This window comes from Pseudophryne corroboree, chromosome 4 (assembly GCF_028390025.1).
Source record: "Pseudophryne corroboree isolate aPseCor3 chromosome 4, aPseCor3.hap2, whole genome shotgun sequence".
Lineage (NCBI taxonomy): Eukaryota > Metazoa > Chordata > Amphibia > Anura > Myobatrachidae > Pseudophryne > Pseudophryne corroboree.
The window spans coordinates 61011025-61032245 of NC_086447.1; the positions used below are offsets into that span (position 1 = coordinate 61011025).

Sequence of the window (21221 nt, forward strand, 5' to 3'; positions counted from 1 at the left end):
ATGGTGTCTCTGGACATAAAGGATGCTTACCTGCATGTCCCCATTTATCCACCTCATCAGGAGTACCTCAGATTTGTGGTACAGGACTGTCATTACCAATTCCAGACGTTGCCGTTTGGTCTGTCCACGGCACCGAGAATATTTACCAAGGTAATGGCAGAAATGATGGTGCTTCTGCGAAAGCAAGGAGTTACAATTATCCCATACTTGGACGATCTCCTCATAAAGGCGAGGTCCAGAGAGCAGTTGCTGATCAGCGTAGCACACTCTCGGGAGGTGTTACAACGGCACGGCTGGATTCTGAATATTCCAAAGTCGCAGCTGATTCCTACAACGAGACTGCCCTTCCTGGGCATGATTCTGGACACAGACCAGAAGAAGGTGTTTCTCCCGGAGGAGAAGGCCCAGGAGCTCGTGACTCTGGTCAGAGACCTCTTAAAACCAAAACAGGTGTCGGTGCATCACTGCACGCGAGTCCTGGGAAAGATGGTGGCGTCATACAAAGCCATTCCCTTCGGCAGGTTCCATGCGAGGACCTTTCAGTGGGATCTGTTGGACAAGTGGTCCGGATCGCATCTTCAGATGCAACGGCTGATCACCCTATCCCCCAGGGCCAGGGTGTCTCTTCTGTGGTGGCTGCAGAGTGCTCACCTTCTCGAGGGCCGCAGGTTCGGCATACAGGACTGGGTCCTGGTGACCACGGATGCAAGCCTCCGAGGGTAGGGGGCAGTCACTCAGGGAAGAAACTTCCAGGGGCTGTGGTCAAGTCAGGAGACTTGTCTGCACATCAATATCCTGGAACTAAGGGCCATATACAACGCCTTGAGTCAAGCGGAGCCTCTGCTTCGCAACCAACCGGTGCTGATTCAGTCAGACAACATCACCGCAGTGGCTCATGTAAACCGCCAGGGCGGCACAAGAAGCAGGGTGGCGATGGCAGAAGCCACCAGAATTCTTCGCTGGGCGGAGAATCACGTGCAAGCACTGTCAGCAGTGTTCATTCTGGGAGTGGACAACTGGGAAGCAGACTTCCTCAGCAGGCACGACCTCCACCCGGGAGAGTGGGGACTTCATCAAGAAGTCTTCACACAGATTACAAATCGATGGGAACTGCCACAGGTGGACATGATGGCTTCCCGCCTCAACAAAAAGCTACAAAGGTATTGCGCCAGGTCAAGAGACCCTCAGGCGATAGCTGTGGACGCACTAGTGACACCGTGGGTGTTCCAGTCGGTTTATGTGTTTCCTCCTCTTCCTCTCATACCTAATGTGCTGAGAATCGTAAGAAAAAGAGGAGTGAGAACAATACTCATTGTTCCGGATTGGCCAAGAAGGACTTGGTATCCGGAACTGCAAGAAATGCTCACAGAGGACCCATGGCCTCTGCCTCTCAGACAGGATCTGTTCCAAGACTTACGCGGCTGCGTTTGACGGCATGGCGGTTGAACGCCGGATCCTAGCGGAGAAAGGCATTCCGGATGAAGTTATTCCTACGCTGATAAAGGCTAGGAAGGACGTGACAGCAAAACATTATCACCGTATATGGAGAAAATATGTTGCTTGGTGTGAGGCCAGGAAGGCCCCTACAGAGGAATTCCAGCTGGGCCGTTTCCTTCACTTCCTACAGTCGGGAGTGACTATGGGCTTAAAATTAGGGTCCATAAAGGTCCAGATTTCGGCCCTATCCATTTTCTTTCAAAAGGAACTGGCTTCTCTTCCTGAGGTTCAGACGTTTGTAAAGGGAGTACTGCATATTCAGCCCCCTTTTGTGCCACCAGTGGCACCTTGGGATCTTAACGTGGTGTTGAGTTTCCTGAAATCTCACTGGTTTGAGCCACTTAAGACCGTGGAGTTAAAATATCTCACGTGGAAAGTGGTCATGCTATTGGCCTTAGCTTCGGCTAGGCGTGTGTCAGAATTGGTGGCTTTGTCATGTAAAAGCCCCTATCTGGTTTTCCATATGGACAGGGCAGAATTACGGACTCGTCCGCAATTTCTGCCGAAGGTGGTGTCATCTTTTCATTTGAACCAACCTATTGTGGTGCCTGCGGCTACTCGTGACTTGGAGGATTTCAAGTTACTAGATGTAGTCAGGGCTTTGAAGATTTATGTAGCCAGAACGGCTGGAGTCAGGAAAACTGAGTCGCTGTTTATCCTGTATGCATCCAACAAGCTGGGTGCTCCTGCTTCAAAGCAAACTATTGCTCGCTGGATCTGTAACACGATTCAGCAGGCTCATTCTGCGGCTGGATTGCCGCCTCCAAAATCAGTAAAAGCCCATTCCACAAGGAAGGTGGGCTCTTCTTGGGCGGCTGTATATAGTTATTTCTTAAATGAGGGTTATGTTATGTTTGCATCAGGTTGTCTGATGCTCTGTTGTTGTTCATACTGTTAACTGGGTAAGTTATCACAAGTTATACGGTGTGATTAGTGTGGCTGGTATGAGTCTTACCCTGGATTCCAAAATCCTTTCTCTGACGTCCTAGTGGATGCTGGGAACTCCGTAAGGACCATGGGGAATAGCGGCTCTGCAGGAGACTGGGCACAAAAGTAAAGCTTTAGGACTACCTGGTGTGCACTGGCTCCTCCCCCTATGACCCTCCTCCAAGCCTCAGTTAGATTTTTGTGCCCGACCGAGAAGGGTGCACACTAGGGGCTCTCCTGAGCTCTTAGTGAAAGTTTAGTTTTAGGTTTTTTATTTTCAGTGAGACCTGCTGGCAACAGGCTCACTGCATCGAGGGACTAAGGGGAGAAGAAGCGAACTCACCTGCGTGCAGAGTGGATTGGGCTTCTTAGGCTACTGGACACCATTAGCTCCAGAGGGACCGAACACAGGCCCAGCCTCGGAGTACGGTCCCAGAGCCGCGCCGCCGGCCCCCTTACAGAGCCAGAAGCAAGAAGAGGTCCGGAAAATCGGCGGCAGAAGACATCCTGTCTTCACCAAGGTAGCGCACAGCACTGCAGCTGTGCGCCATTGCTCCTCAGCACACTTCACACTCCGGTCACTGAGGGTGCAGGGCGCTAGGGGGGGGCGCCCTGAGCAGCAATAGAAACACCTTGGCTGGCGAAAATACATCACATATAGCCCCCAGGGCTATATGGATGAATTTTAACCCCTGCCAGATTCCACATAAAAGCGGGAGAAAAGGCCGCCGAGAAGGGGGCGGAGCCTATCTCCTCAGCACACAGGCGCCATTTTCCTTCACAGCTCCGCTGAAAGGACGTCTCCCTGACTCTCCCCTGCAGTCCTGCACTACAGAAACAGGGTAAAAAAGAGAGGGGGGCACTAATTGGCGTAATAATTACAAATAGCAGCTATAAGGGGGAAAAACACTTATTTAAGGTTATCCCTGTATATATATAGCGCTCTGGTGTGTGCTGGCATACTCTCCCTCTGTCTCCCCAAAGGGCTAGTGGGGTCCTGTCCTCTGTCAGAGCATTCCCTGTGTGTGTGCTGTGTGTCGGTACGTTGTGTCGACAAGTATGAGGAGGAAAATGATGTGGAGGCGGGGCAATTGCCTATAATAGAGATGTCACCCCCTAGGGAGTCGACACCTGAGTGGATGATCTTATGGAAGGAATTACGTGACAGTGTCAGCTCTTTGCAAAAAACAGTTGACGACATAAGACAGCCGGCTACTCAGCTTGTGCCTGTCCAGGCGTCTCAAAAGCCATCAGGGGCTCTAAAACGCCCATTACCTCAGATGGTAGATACAGACGTCGACACGGATACTGACTCCAGTGTCGACGGGGAAGAGACAAACGTGACTTCCAGTAGGGCCACACGTTACATGATTGAGGCAATGAAAAATGTTTTACATATTTCTGATAAAACTAATACCACTAAAAAGGGTATTATGTTCGGTGAGAAAAAACTACCTGTAGTTTTTCCTGAATCTGAGGAATTAAATGAGGTGTGTGATGAAGCGTGGGTTTCCCCCGATAAAAAACTGATAATTCCTAAAAAATTATTGGCATTATATCCTTTCCCGCCAGAGATTAGGGCGCGTTGGGAAACACCCCCTAGGGTGGATAAAGCACTCACACGCTTATCAAAACAGGTGGCTCTACCCTCTCCTGAGACGGCCGCCCTTAAGGATCCTGCTGATAGAAAGCAGGAAGGTATCCTAAAATGTATTTACACACATACTGGTGTTATACTGCGACCGGCAATCGCCTCAGCCTGGATGTGCAGTGCTGGTTTGGCTTGGTCGGATTCCCTGACTGAAAATATTGATACCCTAGACAGGGACAGTATATTACTGACTATAGAGCATTTAAAAGATGCATTTCTATATATGCGTGATGCACAGCGGGATATTTGCCGACTGGCATCAAGAGTAAGTGCGCTGTCCATTTCTGCCAGAAGAGGGTTATGGACGCGACAGTGGTCAGGTGATGCGGATTCCAAACGGCATATGGAAGTATTGCCTTATAAAGGGGAGGAGTTATTTGGGGTAGGTCTGTCAGATCTGGTGGCCACGGCAACAGCTGGGAAATCCACATTTTTACCCCAGGTCGCCTCTCAGCATAAGAAGACGCCGTATTATCAGGCGCAGTCCTTTCGTCCCCATAAGGGCAAGCGAGCAAAAGGCTCCTCATTTCTGCCCCGGGGCAGAGGAAGGGGAAAAAGGCTGCAACAGACAGCAAATCCCCAAGAACAGAAGCCCTCTCCCGCTTCTGCCAAGTCCTCAGCATGACGCTGGGGCTTTACAAGCGGACTTAGGCACAGTGGGGGCACGTCTCAAGAATTTCAGCGCGCAGTGGGCTCACTCGCAGGTAGACCCCTGGGTCCTTCAGGTGGTATCTCAGGGGTACAAATTGGAATTCGAGACACCTCCCCCTCGCCGGTTCCTAAAGTCTGCTTTACCGACGTCTCCCTCCGACAGGGAGGCGGCATTGGAGGCCATTCACAAGCTGTATTCTCAGCAGGTGATAATCAAGGTACCCCTCCTGCAACAGGGCAAGGGGTATTATTCAACGCTGTTTGTGGTACCGAAGCCGGACGGCTCGGTGAGACCTATTTTAAATCTGAAATCTTTGAACACTTACATACAAAGGTTCAAGTTCAAGATGGAGTCACTCAGAGCAAAGATCGCGAACCTGGAAGAAGGGGACTATATGGTGTCTCTGGACATCAAGGATGCTTACCTCCATGTCCCAATTTACCCTTCTCACCAAGGGTACCTCAGGTTTGTGGTACAGAACTGTCACTATCAGTTTCAGACGCTGCCGTTTGGATTGTCCACGGCACCCCGGGTCTTTACCAAGGTAATGGCCGAAATGATGATACTTCTTCGAAGAGAAGGCGTCTTAATTATCCCTTACTTGGACGATCTCCTGATAAGGGCAAGATCCAAGGAACGGTTAGTAGTCGGAGTAGCACTATCTCAAGTAGTGTTACGACAGCACGGGTGGATTCTAAATATTCCAAAATCACAGCTGATTCCGACGACACGTCTGCTGTTCCTAGGGATGATTCTGGACACAGTCCAGAAAAAGGTGTTTCTTCCGGAAGAAAAAGCCAGGGAGTTATCCGAGTTAGTCAGAAACCTCCTGAAACCAGACCGGGTCTCAGTGCATCAATGCACAAGGGTCCTGGGAAAAATGGTGGCTTCCTACGAAGCGATTCCATTCGGCAGATTCCACGCAAGAACATTTCAGTGGGATCTGCTGGACAAATGGTCCGGATCGCATCTTCACATGCATCAGCGGATAACCCTGTCCCCAAGGACAAGAGTGTCTCTCCTGTGGTGGTTGCAGAGTGCTCATCTTCTAGAGGGCCGCAGATTCGGCGTTCAGGACTGGATCCTGGTGACCACGGATGCCAGCCTGAGAGGCTGGGGAGCAGTCACACAGGGAAGAAATTTCCAGGGCTTGTTGTCAAGCCTGGAAACGTCACTTCACATAAATATCCTGGAACTAAGGGCCATTTACAATGCTCTAAGCCAAGCAAGACCTCTGCTTCAGGGTCAGCCGGGGTTGATCCAGTCGGACAACATCACGGCAGTCGCCCACGTAAACAGACAGGGCGGCACGAGAAGCAGGAGGGCAATGGCAGAAGCTGCAAGGATTCTTCGCTGGGCGGAAAATCATGTGATAGCACTGTCAGCAGTGTTCATTCCGGGAGTGGACAACTGGGAAGCAGACTTCCTCAGCAGACACGACCTCCACCCGGGAGAGTGGGGACTTCATCCAGAAGTCTTCCACATGATTGTAAACCGTTGGGAAAAACCAAAGGTGGACATGATGGCGCCCCGCCTCAACAAAAAACTAGACAGGTATTGCGCCAGGTCAAGGGACCCTCAGGCAATAGCTGTGGACGCTCTGGTAACACCGTGGGTGTACCAGTCAGTGTATGTGTTCCCTCCTCTGCCTCTCATACCCAAGGTACTGAGAATCATAAGAAGGAGAGGAGTAAGGACTATACTCGTGGCTCCGGATTGGCCAAGAAGGACTTGGTACCTGGAACTTCAAGAGATGCTCACAGAGGAACCGTGGCCTCTACCTCTAAGAAGGGATCTGCTCCAGCAGGGACCCTGTCTGTTCCAAGACTTACCGCGGCTGCGTTTGACGGCATGGCGGTTGAACACCGGATCCTGAAGGAAAAAGGCATTCCGGATGAAGTCATCCCTACCCTGATCAAAGCCAGGAAGGATGTAACCGCACAACATTATCACCGTATTTGGCGTAAATATGTTGCGTGGTGCGAGGCCAGGAAGGCCCCTACAGAGGAATTTCAACTGGGTCGTTTCCTGCATTTCCTGCAAACAGGACTGTCTATGGGCCTAAAATTAGGGTCCATTAAGGTTCAAATTTCGGCCCTGTCAATTTTCTTCCAGAAAGAACTGGCTTCAGTTCCTGAAGTTCAGACGTTTGTCAAGGGGGTACTGCATATACAACCTCCTTTTGTGCCTCCAGTGGCACCTTGGGATCTCAATGTAGTTTTGGGGTTCCTAAAATCACATTGGTTTGAACCACTCACCACTGTGGACTTAAAATATCTCACATGGAAAGTGGTAATGCTGTTGGCCCTGGCTTCAGCCAGGCGTGTCTCAGAATTGGCGGCTTTATCCTATAAAAGCCCTTACCTAATTTTTCATTCGGACAGGGCAGAATTGAGGACTCGTCCTCAATTTCTCCCTAAGGTGGTTTCAGCGTTTCACCTGAACCAGCCTATTGTGGTACCTGCGGCTACTAGGGACTTGGAGGACTCCAAGTTGCTGGACGTAGTCAGGGCCCTGAAAATATGTTTCCAGGACGGCTGGAGTCAGGAAATCTGACTCGCTGTTTATCCTGTATGCACCCAACAAGCTGGGTGCTCCTGCTTCTAAGCAGACTATTGCTCGCTGGATTTGTAGTACAATTCAGCCTGCACATTCTGTGGCAGGCCTGCCACAGCCAAAATCTGTGAAAGCCCATTCCACAAGGAAGGTGGGCTCATCTTGGGCGGCTGCCCGAGGGGTCTCGGCGTTACAACTTTGCCGAGCAGCTACTTGGTCAGGGGCAAACACGTTTGCTAAATTCTACAAATTTGATACCCTGGCTGAGGAGGACCTGGAGTTCTCTCATTCGGTGCTGCAGAGTCATCCGCACTCTCCCGCCCGTTTGGGAGCTTTGGTATAATCCCCATGGTCCTTACGGAGTTCCCAGCATCCACTAGGACGTCAGAGAAAATAAGAATTTACTTACCGATAATTCTATTTCTCGTAGTCCGTAGTGGATGCTGGGCGCCCATCCCAAGTGCGGATTGTCTGCAATACTTGTACATAGTTATTGTTACAAAAATCGGGTTATTATTGTTGTGAGCCATCTTTCCAGAGGCTCCTCTGTTATCATGCTGTTAACTGGGTTCAGATCACAGGTTATACGGTGTGGCTGGTATGAGTCTTACCCGGGATTCAAAATCCTTCCTTATTGTGTACGCTCGTCCGGGCACAGTATCCTAACTGAGGCTTGGAGGAGGGTCATAGGGGGAGGAGCCAGTGCACACCAGGTAGTCCTAAAGCTTTACTTTTGTGCCCAGTCTCCTGCGGAGCCGCTATTCCCCATGGTCCTTACGGAGTTCCCAGCATCCACTACGGACTACGAGAAATAGAATTATCGGTAAGTAAATTCTTATTTTCCTTGTACTGTCAGCTCTTCCGGGCACAGTTTCCTTAACTGAGGTCTGGAGGAGGGACATAGAGGGAGGAGCCAGTGCACACCAGTAGTCCTAATTCTTTCTTAGAGTGCCCTGTCTCCTGCGGAGCCCGTCTATTCCCCATGGTCCTTACGGAGTCCCCAGCATCCACTACGGACTACGAGAAATAGATTTACCGGTGAGTAAAATCTTATTTTTCTAATAGGTCTTGGCGATTCCCCTCTGGAAGGGGAGGTAGTACGCGACGCCATACCAGACTTGTGTCAGGTTCTGGACATTGTCCTGCTATCTGAAAAAAAAGAAAAAGAAAAAAAAAAGGTAGAATTTAAAGTTTCTACTTATGAAGGTGCTCCAGCACGTAAAGGTAGAAAAGGGGGTAAATGCGTTTTCCTCCCATTTAGCTTACCTAGGTTGATATCCAGGTTATCTTTGCCATTTAACCGGAGTGAGGGCAGTATGCTGCGGTTCTTTCAATAGTAAGACCCATTGTTATTATGTACTGAGATACTCTCCTGATTACGGAGTGGTCAGGTGACAAGTGGTGCAAATAGTCGTTTGATCTATGACTGTGCTTCAACACAGGGAAAGCCTGTTATTCCAAACGACGCAGACGTCGGAGGTGGGTATCAGAGTAGATACGGAACGGTTGAAGTTCTGGGTGTTCCTGTGGAAGGAGGTCTGAGGATCTGGAGTCGGATCAGATTTGCAGTGACAATCCATCAATATGTTCCGTTGATGATGAAGATGGGTCCGGCCTAAAAGGCCTTTTCGGGGAGCTGGTCAAATGCCAGAGTGGTGTTCACGGGGCCAGTTGGAAATGTGGTCCGGGTCTCACCTACACATGCGCTGGAATATAATCCTAATGGCCAGGATATCGCTCCTGTGCAGTCTGCTCAGTTCTCACCTCCTAGAGGGACGTAGGTTCGGAATCCAGGATGAGATCCTGGTGTCCATGCCTGCAGATTTCTGAGACTGGGGAGCAGTCCTTGCAGGGAAGTATTTCTAGAAGAAAGGGTCAAGCTGCGAAGCTTGTCTACGATAAGCTTTCTTGATTTAAGAGCTATTTTCAATGAACATATGCTTCGTTTTCTGCCCGTCTTAATTCTGTAGGACGATTTGACTGCAGTGGTGTAAGTAAGCCGTTTGGGCGGAACGAGGAGTAAAGCGGGAAGCCGAAAAAGGGTTTTCTGCTGGGTGGAAAGACTGGTAAACGCTATATTAACAGTCCTCTACAGACGTGATCTCCATCCGGTAGAAATACAGTCGTCATCGAGAAGTTCTCACTGAAGTGACAAGTCTTTGAGGAGTGCCTCAAGTGGACATGTGGGTGTCTCGCCTCAACGAGCGATTTCAGGGATATTGTTCCGGGTCAGGGGACTCTCAAGCTATAGCAGTGACCGTCCTCGGGACACCTTGGGTGTTTTCAGTCGGACTATGTGTCCCCTCCGTTTTCACTCTTCGGAAGGTGATAAATGTAAGAAGAACAAAGGTTCGAGCGATCCTCATTGTTCCGGTCTAACCAAGGAGGGCTTGGTATCCAGTTCTTCAAGATTTACTCATAGAAGATCCATGGCCTCTTCCTCTATGTGAGAAACTGTTACAGCAAGATCCGGGGTGTATCTAGACTTATCGCGGCTGAGTTTGACGGCGTGGCGGTTGAACGCCATATCTTCGCCAGAAAGGGTATTCCCTGTGAAGTCATTTCCACACTTCTTCAGGCTAGAAAAGAAGTAACAGCAAAGCCTTACCACCGTGTTTGGACAACATATGTGTCTTGGTGTGAATCCAAGAAGGCTACTAAGGAAGACTTTCAGCTGGGTCATTCTTCTCCATTCTTTGCAAGCAGGTGTGGGTGCAGGCCTAAAGTTAGGCTTCATTTAAGTGCGGTTTTGGCCTTATACATTTTCTTTCAAGAAAGAATTGGCAACCTTTCCGAAAGTTCGGACCTTCGTGGAAGGAGTACTGCACATCCAACCTCCAGTTGTGCCCCAGTTGGCACCGTGGGACCTTGACGTGGTGTTGCGTTTTCTTGTGTCACACTGTTTGGAACCTTTGTGAAAGGTTGTGTTAAAATTTCTTTCTTGGAAGGTGGTCATGCTATTGGCTTTGGTGTCCGCAAGGCGGGTGTCGGAAGTAGCGGCTTTGTTTTTCAAGAGTCCTGTTTGATCTTCCATGTGGATAGGGAGGAATTGAGAACTTGGATAATAGTTCTGCCAAAAGTGGTTTCTGGGTTTCGCAGAAATCAGCCTATGTTGATGCCAGTGGTTACTTAGGCATTAGGTGATTCAAAGTCTCTTGGTGTAGTCAGGGCTTTGAATATTTAGGTCGCCAATTTGGCTTAGATTGGGGAAACAGAGGCTCTGTTTGTCCGTTATGCTCCCAGCATGATTGGGGCGCCTGCGTCTATGCAGTCTGTTACACGCTGTATCGGTGATACGATTCGGCGTGTTTGTTCTACGGCTGGATTGCCGTTACCGAAGTCGGTGGAGACCCATTCTACTAGGCAGATGGGCTCTTCTTGGGCGGATGCCCGAGGAATCTCGGCGGTTCAACTTTACCGAGCGGCTACTTGGTCGGGTTCAAACGCGTTTGCTATGCTCTACAAGTTTGATATCCTGGCTGATGGGGACCTTTTGTTTGCTCAACCGGTGCTGCAGAGTCGTCCGCACTCTCCCGCCCAATCTGGAGCTTTGGTATAAACCCCATGGTGCTTACGGAGTCCCCAGCATCCTCTAGTACGTATGAGAAAATAGGATTTTAATACCTACCGGTAAATCCTTTTCTCTTAGTCCGTAGAGGATGCTGGGCGCCCGTCCCAGTGCGTACTGTGTATGCAGTTATTGGTTATGGTTACACTCTTGTGGTGTTTCTTTTCTGACACGCTGTTGCTGACGTTGCGTAGGCCATGGCAGGCGGTGTCTTATTATTGGTTGTGTTGACACACAGGTTGTGTTACATATTCTCTCAGCATGTGGCTGTGTATTTTTTTTTTCATGCCGCCGGCTGGTATTCTATTGAATGCCACGTTTTGCGGTATGTTCGTTGTGTGCGCTGGTATGACACTCGCTGTGTTTACACAATAAATTCTTTCCTTGAAATGTCCGTCTCCTCTGGGCACAGTTTTCTAACTGAGGTCTGGAGGAGGGGCATAGAGGGAGGAGCCAGTTCACACCCATTCAAAGTCTTATAGTGTGCCCATGTCTCCTGCGGAGCCCGTCTATACCCCATGGTCCTTACGGAGTCCCCAGCATCCTCTACGGACTAAGAGAAAACGATTTACCGGTAGGTATTAAAATCCTATGTTATGGCGCCACAAGTGTTTCGCAGCGCCGTACATAAACACACATTAGAACAATACAGGGGACACAGAACTTAACATCACAGAAAACTAAAACAGCACAGGTAACCATTAGGGTATCCGTTCAGATGGTCGACCATGTTATGGTCGACAGTCATTAGGTCGACCACTATTGGTCGACATTGACATGGTCGACACATGAAAATGGTTGACACATGAAGGGTCGACATATGAAAAGGTCGACATGAGTTTCTCACATTTTTTTTTTCTGTTGGGGAACTTTTCCATACTTTACCATCCACGTGGACTACGATTTGGAACGGTAATCTGTGCCGAGCGCAGCGGTAGCGGAGCGAGGCACCGTGCCCGAAGCATGGCGAGCAAAGCAGTGCACTAATTGGGGTTCCCAGTCACTTTACGCAAAAAACGACACCCAAAAAAGTTAAAAACCTCATGTCGACCTTTTCATGTGCCGACCATTTTCATGTGTCGACCATGTGTCCATGTCGACCATGTCAATGTCGACCAATAGTGGTCGACCTAATGACTGTCGACCATAACATGGTCGACCATTCATACCGGAACCAACAATTAGCAGAACAGTTCTCATCACACACTGCAGCTGAGATGTCAGGAAGTAAAGGAGTAATCCGGGGTACTACTGCGGGCGTGCAGCCATTGGAAGAGATGTACAGTCACGAGCGGGAGGCCAATCCCAGGATCCTGGGATTTAGGGCCAAAAATCGTCCGGGATTCAATCCCGTGATTGGTAGCTCCAATCCCGGGGATTTCAGGATCAGGCGGTCCTTTGGGGTTTTTTATAATGCTGGGCAGCGCTGAGCGTCCTCAGGAGGCTGAGATGCTACCCAGCTCCTGCCTTCCTCCTCGCAGCGTGACTTGAAGTCAGAGGTCACGCTGCACAGCCAGCTGCCCGCCACCCGCTGCACGGACCTCACCGAACCGGAGGAAGTTACCCACTCACCCTCCCAGGTACCATGGTGGTGAGTTAAGTGGGCTAGGCGGGGACACAGGAAACAAACCATTCCCGGGTATCCTGGGATCGACCATTTTTCAATTCCAATACCCGGGATTGAAAAAATGGCCTGGGATTGGCCTCACTAGTCACGTGCAAGAGTAAATACAGGTATAGACTGTCACTGAGTAGGAGAGAGCTGTAATTGAAGTGCCAGAAAAGAGGGCTGTGAGAACAGGAGGGAAGGAGGGCCCTGCTCCAAGGAGCTTACAAATGTAGTGAGTCTGCAGCTGTCAGTTGCCGCTGTACACGGCTTCAACGCATTTCATCCATTAAAGGACTTTTGTAAAGAGGCCGGTCTCCCGTTTGCCATTCCTTCTTACCTCCTGCGGTCTCCTCCCATTGGTTCACAGCAAGGTACAAGGTCAAAAACAATTAAAGTGAAATCTTTATTGTATTTTATTAAGAGTATAGAAAAAAATTATATAAAAAATATTATTTAAAAAACAGGTATAAAGATTATAATATAAATATAGTTTTAATAAATGATAAAATCTAAAAAAAAAAAGCAAATTTGTATGTTTTAAGGTTTTGAAACCTAGGCCATTTTCTGAGTGATGGTTAGCAATATACAGAAAATCAATGTGCATTATACTTTCTTTACAAATGATGCCAGTTCAAAGTCTAAATTTAAACCATATGGATGCAAGGTCTGAGCGAGATCTGCCTGGATCTACTCATGGCTCAGTGATTCTGTAATCTGTGATCTTGCCGGGAAGAGATATCGGATCGCTTGTGGTTTTTATTAACAGCTAGTTGATACTCTGTCTATAATTAGATTTCAGTGATATACAGTGTAAATATGAGAGTAAATACGGATCTGGTCCACGCAGCACTCATTCAGTCCTCCTGAGGACATAGGACAGAAAATGATTTCAGTATATACACCCATCAGCCATAACATAAACCACCTGCCTAATATTGCGTAGGTCGCCCCCTTGCTGCCAAATCAGTTCTGACCCGGTGAGGCATGGAACACACAAGCACCCCGCAGGTCTCCTGTGGTATCCGGCACCAAGACGTTAGCAGCAGATCATGTACGTCCTGTAAGCAGTGAGGTGAGGCCTCCATGGCTCGGACTTGTGTTTCTTCAGCACATCCCACAGATGCTCCATCATACTGAGACCTGGGGAATGCGGAGGCCAAGTCACCACCTACTTGTCTCTGCCATGTTCCTCACACCATTCCTCAGCAATCATATATATTGGTAGATGCTCAATTAGCTTAGTGATATCATTCAGGTGCTCGAAAGGGAGGGGTATTTCTAAGCAAGAAAAAAAGCCATTTGTTTCCCCCAGCACCCTGAATGATAACCGTAACCAGATATAAATTCCACATAATAATAGAATTCAGAGATCTTCGTTACACATATTTGCGCAAATGTGTGAATAAGCCCCAAAGCCGCATCAAGGCGTCTCTGTATATTTGGGGTCCCTAGCGCTATATCTAGGTGCAGGGTGTGGCACCACAAAACACCAGCATAAGCCAGAAAGCCCAGCGTAGCATACCAGTGAAAAAACTATAGTGTTAATAAATTAGTATTTAGGAAGCCGAAGCTATAGAGAAAGTGATACAAAAATGAAATGCAATTAAAATAGAGAAATAGTGTTAAAAAATTAATAAGTGAAAAGTTTTTAATAGAATGTAAAGGTATGCCACACTAAGGCCATCCAGCTCAGCCAGTCCAGAGGCACCACACCTCACACATCCATTACCCCAATCTGGGTCTAAGATTAACCAGCAAGGAGCCACATGATAATGTCTCCTTACTACAATATGTCTAAGCTAAGAGCTACCTACCTTGGAGCAACCCCAAAATGCTCCATGTGGCGGGTGGTCTTTAGTATACCGGCGCCGGGAGCCCGACAGCCGGCATACCGACACTTATTCTCCCTCGTGGGGGTCCACGACCCCCCTGGAGGGAGAATAAAATAGTGTGGCGCGCCACCGCGCCCGTAGCGTGGCGAGCGCTGCAAGCCCGCAAGGGGCTCATTTGTGCTCGCCACACTGTCGGTAAGCCGGCGGCCGGACTCCCGGCGCCGGCATGCTGGTCGCCGGGAGGCCGGCCGCCGGCAGATCGTAGTGAACCCCCATGTGGCATGTCAGGGCCTGCACCTCCTCCTAATGCAGGAACCTCTCTGCCTCTCACAACAAACAGTGTGGCATACCCTTACATTCTATTAACACTTTTCACTTATTAATTTTTTAACACTATTTCTCTATTTTAATTGCATTTCATTTTTGTATCACTTTCTCTATAGCTTCGGCTTCCTACATACTAATTTAATAACACTATCGTTTTTTCACTGGTATGCTACGCTGGGCTTACTGTCTTATGCTGGTGTTTTGGGGTGCCACACCCTGCACCTAGATATAGCGCTACAGAGACGTCTTGATGCGGCTTTGGGGCTTATGCACACATTTGCGGAAATATGTGTAACGAAGATCTCTGAATTCTATTATTATGTGGAATTTATATCTGGTTACGGTTATCATTCAGGGTGCTGGGGGAAACAAATGGCATTCCTCAGCAATGTCTGCGGTGTGGCCAGGCGCATTATCCTGCTGAGAGAGGCCAGGGAACACCGCTGCCATGAAGGTGTGTACTTGCTCTGCAGTAATTGTTAGGTAGGTGGTACGTGTCACCATAGTATCCACAGGAGTGCCAAGACCCAGGGTTTCCCAGCAGAACATTGCCCAGAGCATCACACAGCCTCCGCCGGCTTGCCATAGTCCTATAGTGCCTCCTGGTGCCATCGCTTCCCCAAATAAACAACACACTCGCACCTGGCTGTCCACATGGTTGTAAAAGAAAATGTGATTTATAAGACAAGGCCACCTCTGTCCATTGCTCAGTGGTCCAGTTCTGAAGATCATGCGCCCTTTGTAGGAACTTTCTGCAGTGGACTGGGATCAGCATCGGCACTCTGACCGTTCTGTAGTTATGTAGCCATACACACAGCTGACTGTGAGATATCTATCTATCTATCTATCTATCTATCTTATCTATCTATCTATCTATCTACTCAAAAGATGTGGCACTCAGTATGAAACACACGGACACAAATAGCTACATCAACGTTTCAGTGTTCTGCACACTGTCATCAGGATAATAAAGATACAGACCTATCTTATATCACCCAGTGAGTAGCCACGCCGGATCCCCGGACTGCACCCCCTCCTGGCGTCAGCAGCCAGTGACGTCACCACTTCCAGGAAGCATGCCGGGAGCGACGACGCAGTGCAAACCGTCCCCACAGCAACAATCCAAACACTGCAAACAGGCAACAAACGAATAACATACAGTAATGGAATGAAACTAGCAAAATGTGATCATAGCGAGCCCCTAATGAGCAATCTATAAAATATACTATATAGATCGCCTGTACTATACAACTCATCAAAAGTATATACGAGTGAACCATACAAGCAGTATAATTAAGCCTATTAAAAAAAGGATGTTGGGGGTTTCAATAAGTTCTGTCCACATAGTGTATATATTCCCAGCATGCATTGCTCCTGTACCGTTCTCTAGAGATTAGCCGGCTGAGGAGCAGTGTGGTAGAAGTGGAAGGAAGCAGATAATGTGGAAGATGATTACGCACTGAAGTGACAAACATTTCCCGTGTGTATAAATATCCCGTTCAGCATCCTGAGTGCGGAACACACGGACACTGGGCCTCATCCATGTCTGTGCGCACATGCTGATATTTCTCAGCCTACGGAATTATCGCAAGTGAAGCTGCCGGCCAGAAATGTATATAGACGTCCACCGGGGCCATCGCAGAAAGTCCTCAGCAACTGCGCACACACACTCTGCACCGATGCAGTAAAGAGGAACATCCAGCAGACTGGCCGCGGCAGTAGCGACGCTGGCGCCATGAACGCAGCTGAAGGCAGGTACACACCCCAAACATGGCCGTGACACTGTTACCTCCCCCAAATGTTCCCTTCCTGTCAATCAGTCTGCGTGAAAAAAACAAAATCACACTGCGAGCGGCATCGGAGCGTTACATTTGCGCGTACGCACTACAGTGTCGGCACTTGCGCAGTTTCCCGATAATCGCTCAGTTACGTGAACATCGGCATTGCGTTGCATAGATGGATGAGGCCCAGAGTCTGCAGCGGGCACATATTGTAATTCACACGGACCTGTAAGTAAAGGCAGTTTTACCCCCAAATATGTGCATGGTCTTGAAGAAAAAGTACGGTGGGGCTCATTCTCAATATGAGGCAGATGTAGTAGCCTGGAGAAGGCATAAGGAAGTGATAAACCAGTGATATGTGCAAGGTGATAAAGGCACCAGCCAATCAGCTCCAATATGTAAATTAACAGTTAGGATCTGATTGGCTGGTGCCTTTATCATCTTGCACATATCACTGGTTTATCACTTCCTTATGCCTTCTCCAGGTTAATACATCAGCCCCTATGTCTGTAAGATGGCGTTCCCTGATTGGGTGGTCAATGTAGGAAAATACATATCTGTGTGGCATTGATGAGCGAATCTCTGTAGCAGGGTATCAGGAAGTGAACCATCCCACCGTATGATTAAGGGTGACATTTCCTGCAATAGTCATCCTCTCGCCAGCACCGGTGACGCTCCTATGAACTATTCGTGCCAGTTCGGATGACCGGCATTGCTGCATTGTTTTTATGGTGGTTACACGTGTCATATTCTGTAGAGGATAAACGTTCCGCTGCCTACTAGTCATCATGGATCCCTATGGACACGTGTTCTGTTCATGCTACAGCAATCTGTAATACATAATTCTGCATTGATTCAAAGCTGCTTTGTCTTCAGCATTCAATGCTTGTGACTGCGCTATGAAAATGCTTCAATATTGCCCGTCTGAATCAGACTTTAGGTGGACCAGACAATGCTGCGGATTGTTATTTTAAACTCCTTTAAATCCGATTATGATAATCTGCGAAGTCTACCTAAATCGCTTTACTTTCATTTTCAGAGTCCGGCTGCTGCAGGGATGATGCTAGGACACTGACATACCAGCCTGGTGCTCTGTCACATAATTCCGCAGTAGCTTTATAGATCATGAGCAAGTCTTGCTATTGGCGTAGGTACGCTGTACGGTTTTCTGCGTCTTACTGTGTCCTGTTAGCAGCAGAGGTATTTTATCTATGACGTGCAGACGCCTTGGTGTTGGATGTTATTTTCCCCTGGTAATTTTGTATGCAGTCCGTGGTCTTTTATACCTGTATAAAAATGGATGCATGGGAAAGAGGCCGACGAGCGTCTGGACTGTACTAGAAGAATGTGAGAGCACACATACTTACAGTATGAGAGATTTGGTACGGCCACCAATTGGCTGCTAGATGGGAAATCCATTCTGATGCCCAATTCTCTCGCTGATATTACAGGGGAATCGGACACCGGGTCATTCCCGGTCAGTTTGTCAGATAACTAATGTACGTTTACCCAAAAGTAACAGCAAGTTTGTTACGGTTTATTATCTGTATAGACTTTGTGTGTGGAGAAGATTAGTAATACATGTTCTCTGTAGCATAGCAGCTACCACAAATATTATTGCCGTCACACTGCTTTTGCCCTCAACTAAACATTGGTAGTGCATGAAAGTTTATTTTTGTGATACAGTATAATATATTACAGCAGTACCTGTGCCACATTACAGAGAGTACCCAGGCCACATTACAGAGAGTACCCGGGCCACATTACAGAGAGTACCCGGGCCACATTACAGAGAGTACCCGGGCCACATTACAGAGAGTACCCGGGCCACATTACAGAGAGTACCCGGGCCACATTACAGAGAGTACCCGGGCCACATTACAGAGAGTACCCGGGCCACATTACAGAGAGTACCCGGGCCACATTACAGAGAGTACCCGGGCCACATTACAGAGAGTACCCGGGCCACATTACAGAGAGTACCCGGGCCACATTACAGAGAGTACCCGGGCCACATTACAGAGAGTACCCGGGCCACATTACAGAGAGTACCCGGGCCACATTACAGAGAGTACCCGGGCCACATTACAGAGAGTACCCGGGCCACATTACAGAGAGTACCCGGGCCACATTACAGAGAGTACCCGGGCCACATTACAGAGAGTACCCGGGCCACATTACAGAGAGTACCCGGGCCACATTACAGAGAGTACCCGGGCCACATTACAGAGAGTACCCGGGCCACATTACAGAGAGTACCTGGGCCACATTACAGAGAGTACCTGGGCCACATTACAGAGAGTACCTGGGCCACATTACAGAGAGTACCCGGGCCACATTACAGAGAGTACCCGGGCCACATTACAGAGAGTACCCGGGCCACATCACAGAGAGTACCCGGGCCACATCACAGAGAGTACCCGGGCCACATTACAGAGAGTACCCGGGCCACATTACAGAGAGTACCCGGCCACATTACAGAGCGTACCCGGGCCACATTATAGAGAGTACCTGGGCCACATTACAGAGAGTACCTGGGCCACATTACAGAGGGTACCTGGGCCACATTACAGAGAGTACCTGGGCCACATTACAGAGGGTACCCGGGCCACATCACAGAGAGTACCTGGGCCACATCACAGAGAGTACCTGGGCCACATTACAGAGAGTACCCGGGCCACATTACAGAGAGTACCCGGGCCACATTACAGAGAGTACCCGGGCCACATTACAGAGAGTACCCGGGCCACATTACAGAGAGTACCCGGGCCACATTACAGAGAGTACCCGGGCCACATTACAGAGAGTACCCGGGCCACATTACAGAGAGTACCCGGGCCACATTGCAGAGAGTACCTGGGCCACATCGCAGAGAGTACCTGGGCCACATCGCAGAGAGTACCTGGGCCACATCGCAGAGGGTACCCGGGCCACATTGCAGAGAGTACCCGGGCCACATTGCAGAGAGTACCCGGGCCACATTGCAGAGAGTACCCGGGCCACATTGCAGAGAGTACCCGGGCCACATTGCAGAGAGTACCCGGGCCACATTCTGGGCCACATTACAGAGCGTACCCGGGCCACATTGCAGACAGTACCCGGGCCACATTGCAGCATTACCTGTGCCATGTTACTGAATGTTACTCTCCTCTTTCAGACTGATGACTGGAGATTAAGCTATGTGAATCGAGACTTCTCTGTTTGCCAGTCCTACCCACCGATCGTCATTGTTCCCAAATCCATCGATGATGAGTCGCTGCGGAAAGTGGCTGCGTTTCGTCAAGGCGGGCGATTCCCCGTGCTCAGCTATTACCATAAAAAGAACAGTATGGTACGTATGTGACTATTTGTTTTGTGTTTTGTTTTTCTCGCCCAAATTGCTGACAGTGGGGTAGATTTATTAAAATGCACATAAGGTTCTTTATAAGCAGGGTCCCGCTTCACCGCATTATCGTGGTGAAGCGTGACCTCTTTTCCAGTGAATTTACTAACCCTGCCTTGTTCGTTATGGGAGCACGTTATCTCACCCTTCTGGTGATACGTGTCTTCCCATAACATGCATCCGCTTCGGCTGCAGTATCTACTTCCACGCCTGCGCCGTCCAGTAACTCCCAGCGTGCCTTTCGGGAGTTAAGCTGGCGCATGCGCACTTTCATTCTGTGGATGCCGGAGCTTGTCGTGTGTGTAGGGGGAGGAACTGCTTGTACACCCACAGCGCTGGATCTGGGAGGCGAAGAGGAACAGGGTAGGAGTGACTAACGTTCGGGCACACCGAACGTTCATAAGTTAGCAAGCTTATCGGTGTTCTATCTAACAGATAGAGGCGCCGATAAGGCAGCGGGCGCATAGCGCCCCAGCCTTCTATACCGCATTGCCGGGATACTACATCAGGGGATGCGCTATCTGCGGCACATAACGTGTGCAGATAGCGCTTTAACCCCTAAAGAACTTTAATAAATCTACCCCAGTGTAACTTAGCGCTAGAGTGGACTGTCCACAGTATTGGCACATAATTTACGGGCTTGAATTACATAATTGGATGATACTTATGTATGAGAGGCAAGGTTGTGTATGGATATGTGCTTTGCAGCCGGAACATGACGCACATTCGCCCGTGTGCCGAGATGAACGCGTCAGCATATTTGCTCGTGTATTGTGTACACTGAATCGCCACTATCTGCACGCTGGATTTTATAACCTATTATCAACGCCAACTTACACCAGTCTATACCGGCTGTAAAACATCCGTTTGTAAACAGGTGTATTTATATTCGCACACAGCAATTCCATCAACACCCCCTCTCTGAGCTTTGCCTACTCTGGAATGCCCTGTTACGCCCCATCAATCACAAGGGGGGGTGTTTCTGGATTGCATGCAACTCTGCATCACCTGTGGGTACAAATCCATTGTTTTACAGCATGTGCATACGGAAACGTGAAAGGTACACACCACCACTGATCTGCCATCACCTCTGTACTTGTGCAACCGATCATTTGTCTGAAAATGTGTATGGGATCATCAGCCAACCAGACTGCACAAGCACTCTGTCCAAGGATGACCGTATCTCAGGGATCTGCCTAATGTGGCTTTCCTCATGTGTGGCTGAGTTGTACAGATGGAGCCCTGCTCATCTACCCCTTTTAATAGGATTAATTGAGCCAGGGCAGTCTAACTTAATCCCCTGCTGTAATGACTTAATCCCCTGCTGTATTGTTCTCTCTGTATTGTATTGCAGCTGAGAACAGTTGATAAAATGCTTATGCTAATAAGCCTTGGTGCACCTAGGTGCAGCAGAGAAGTCATTCCACTCCATCTGTACA

General features: G+C 48.9%; 1 protein-coding gene across 2 annotated transcripts in view; it reads left to right on the forward strand.

Annotated features, from left to right (window-relative positions):
- Nucleotides 1-21221, forward strand: part of MTMR9 (myotubularin related protein 9) — a 163377-nt gene that overhangs the window by 86504 nt on the left and 55652 nt on the right. For both annotated transcript variants that reach the window (XM_063915089.1, XM_063915088.1), the window contains exon 4: nt 19558-19731. In XM_063915089.1, coding sequence (XP_063771159.1) covers nt 19558-19731 — 174 coding nt within the window. The remainder of the gene's footprint in view (nt 1-19557; nt 19732-21221) is intronic.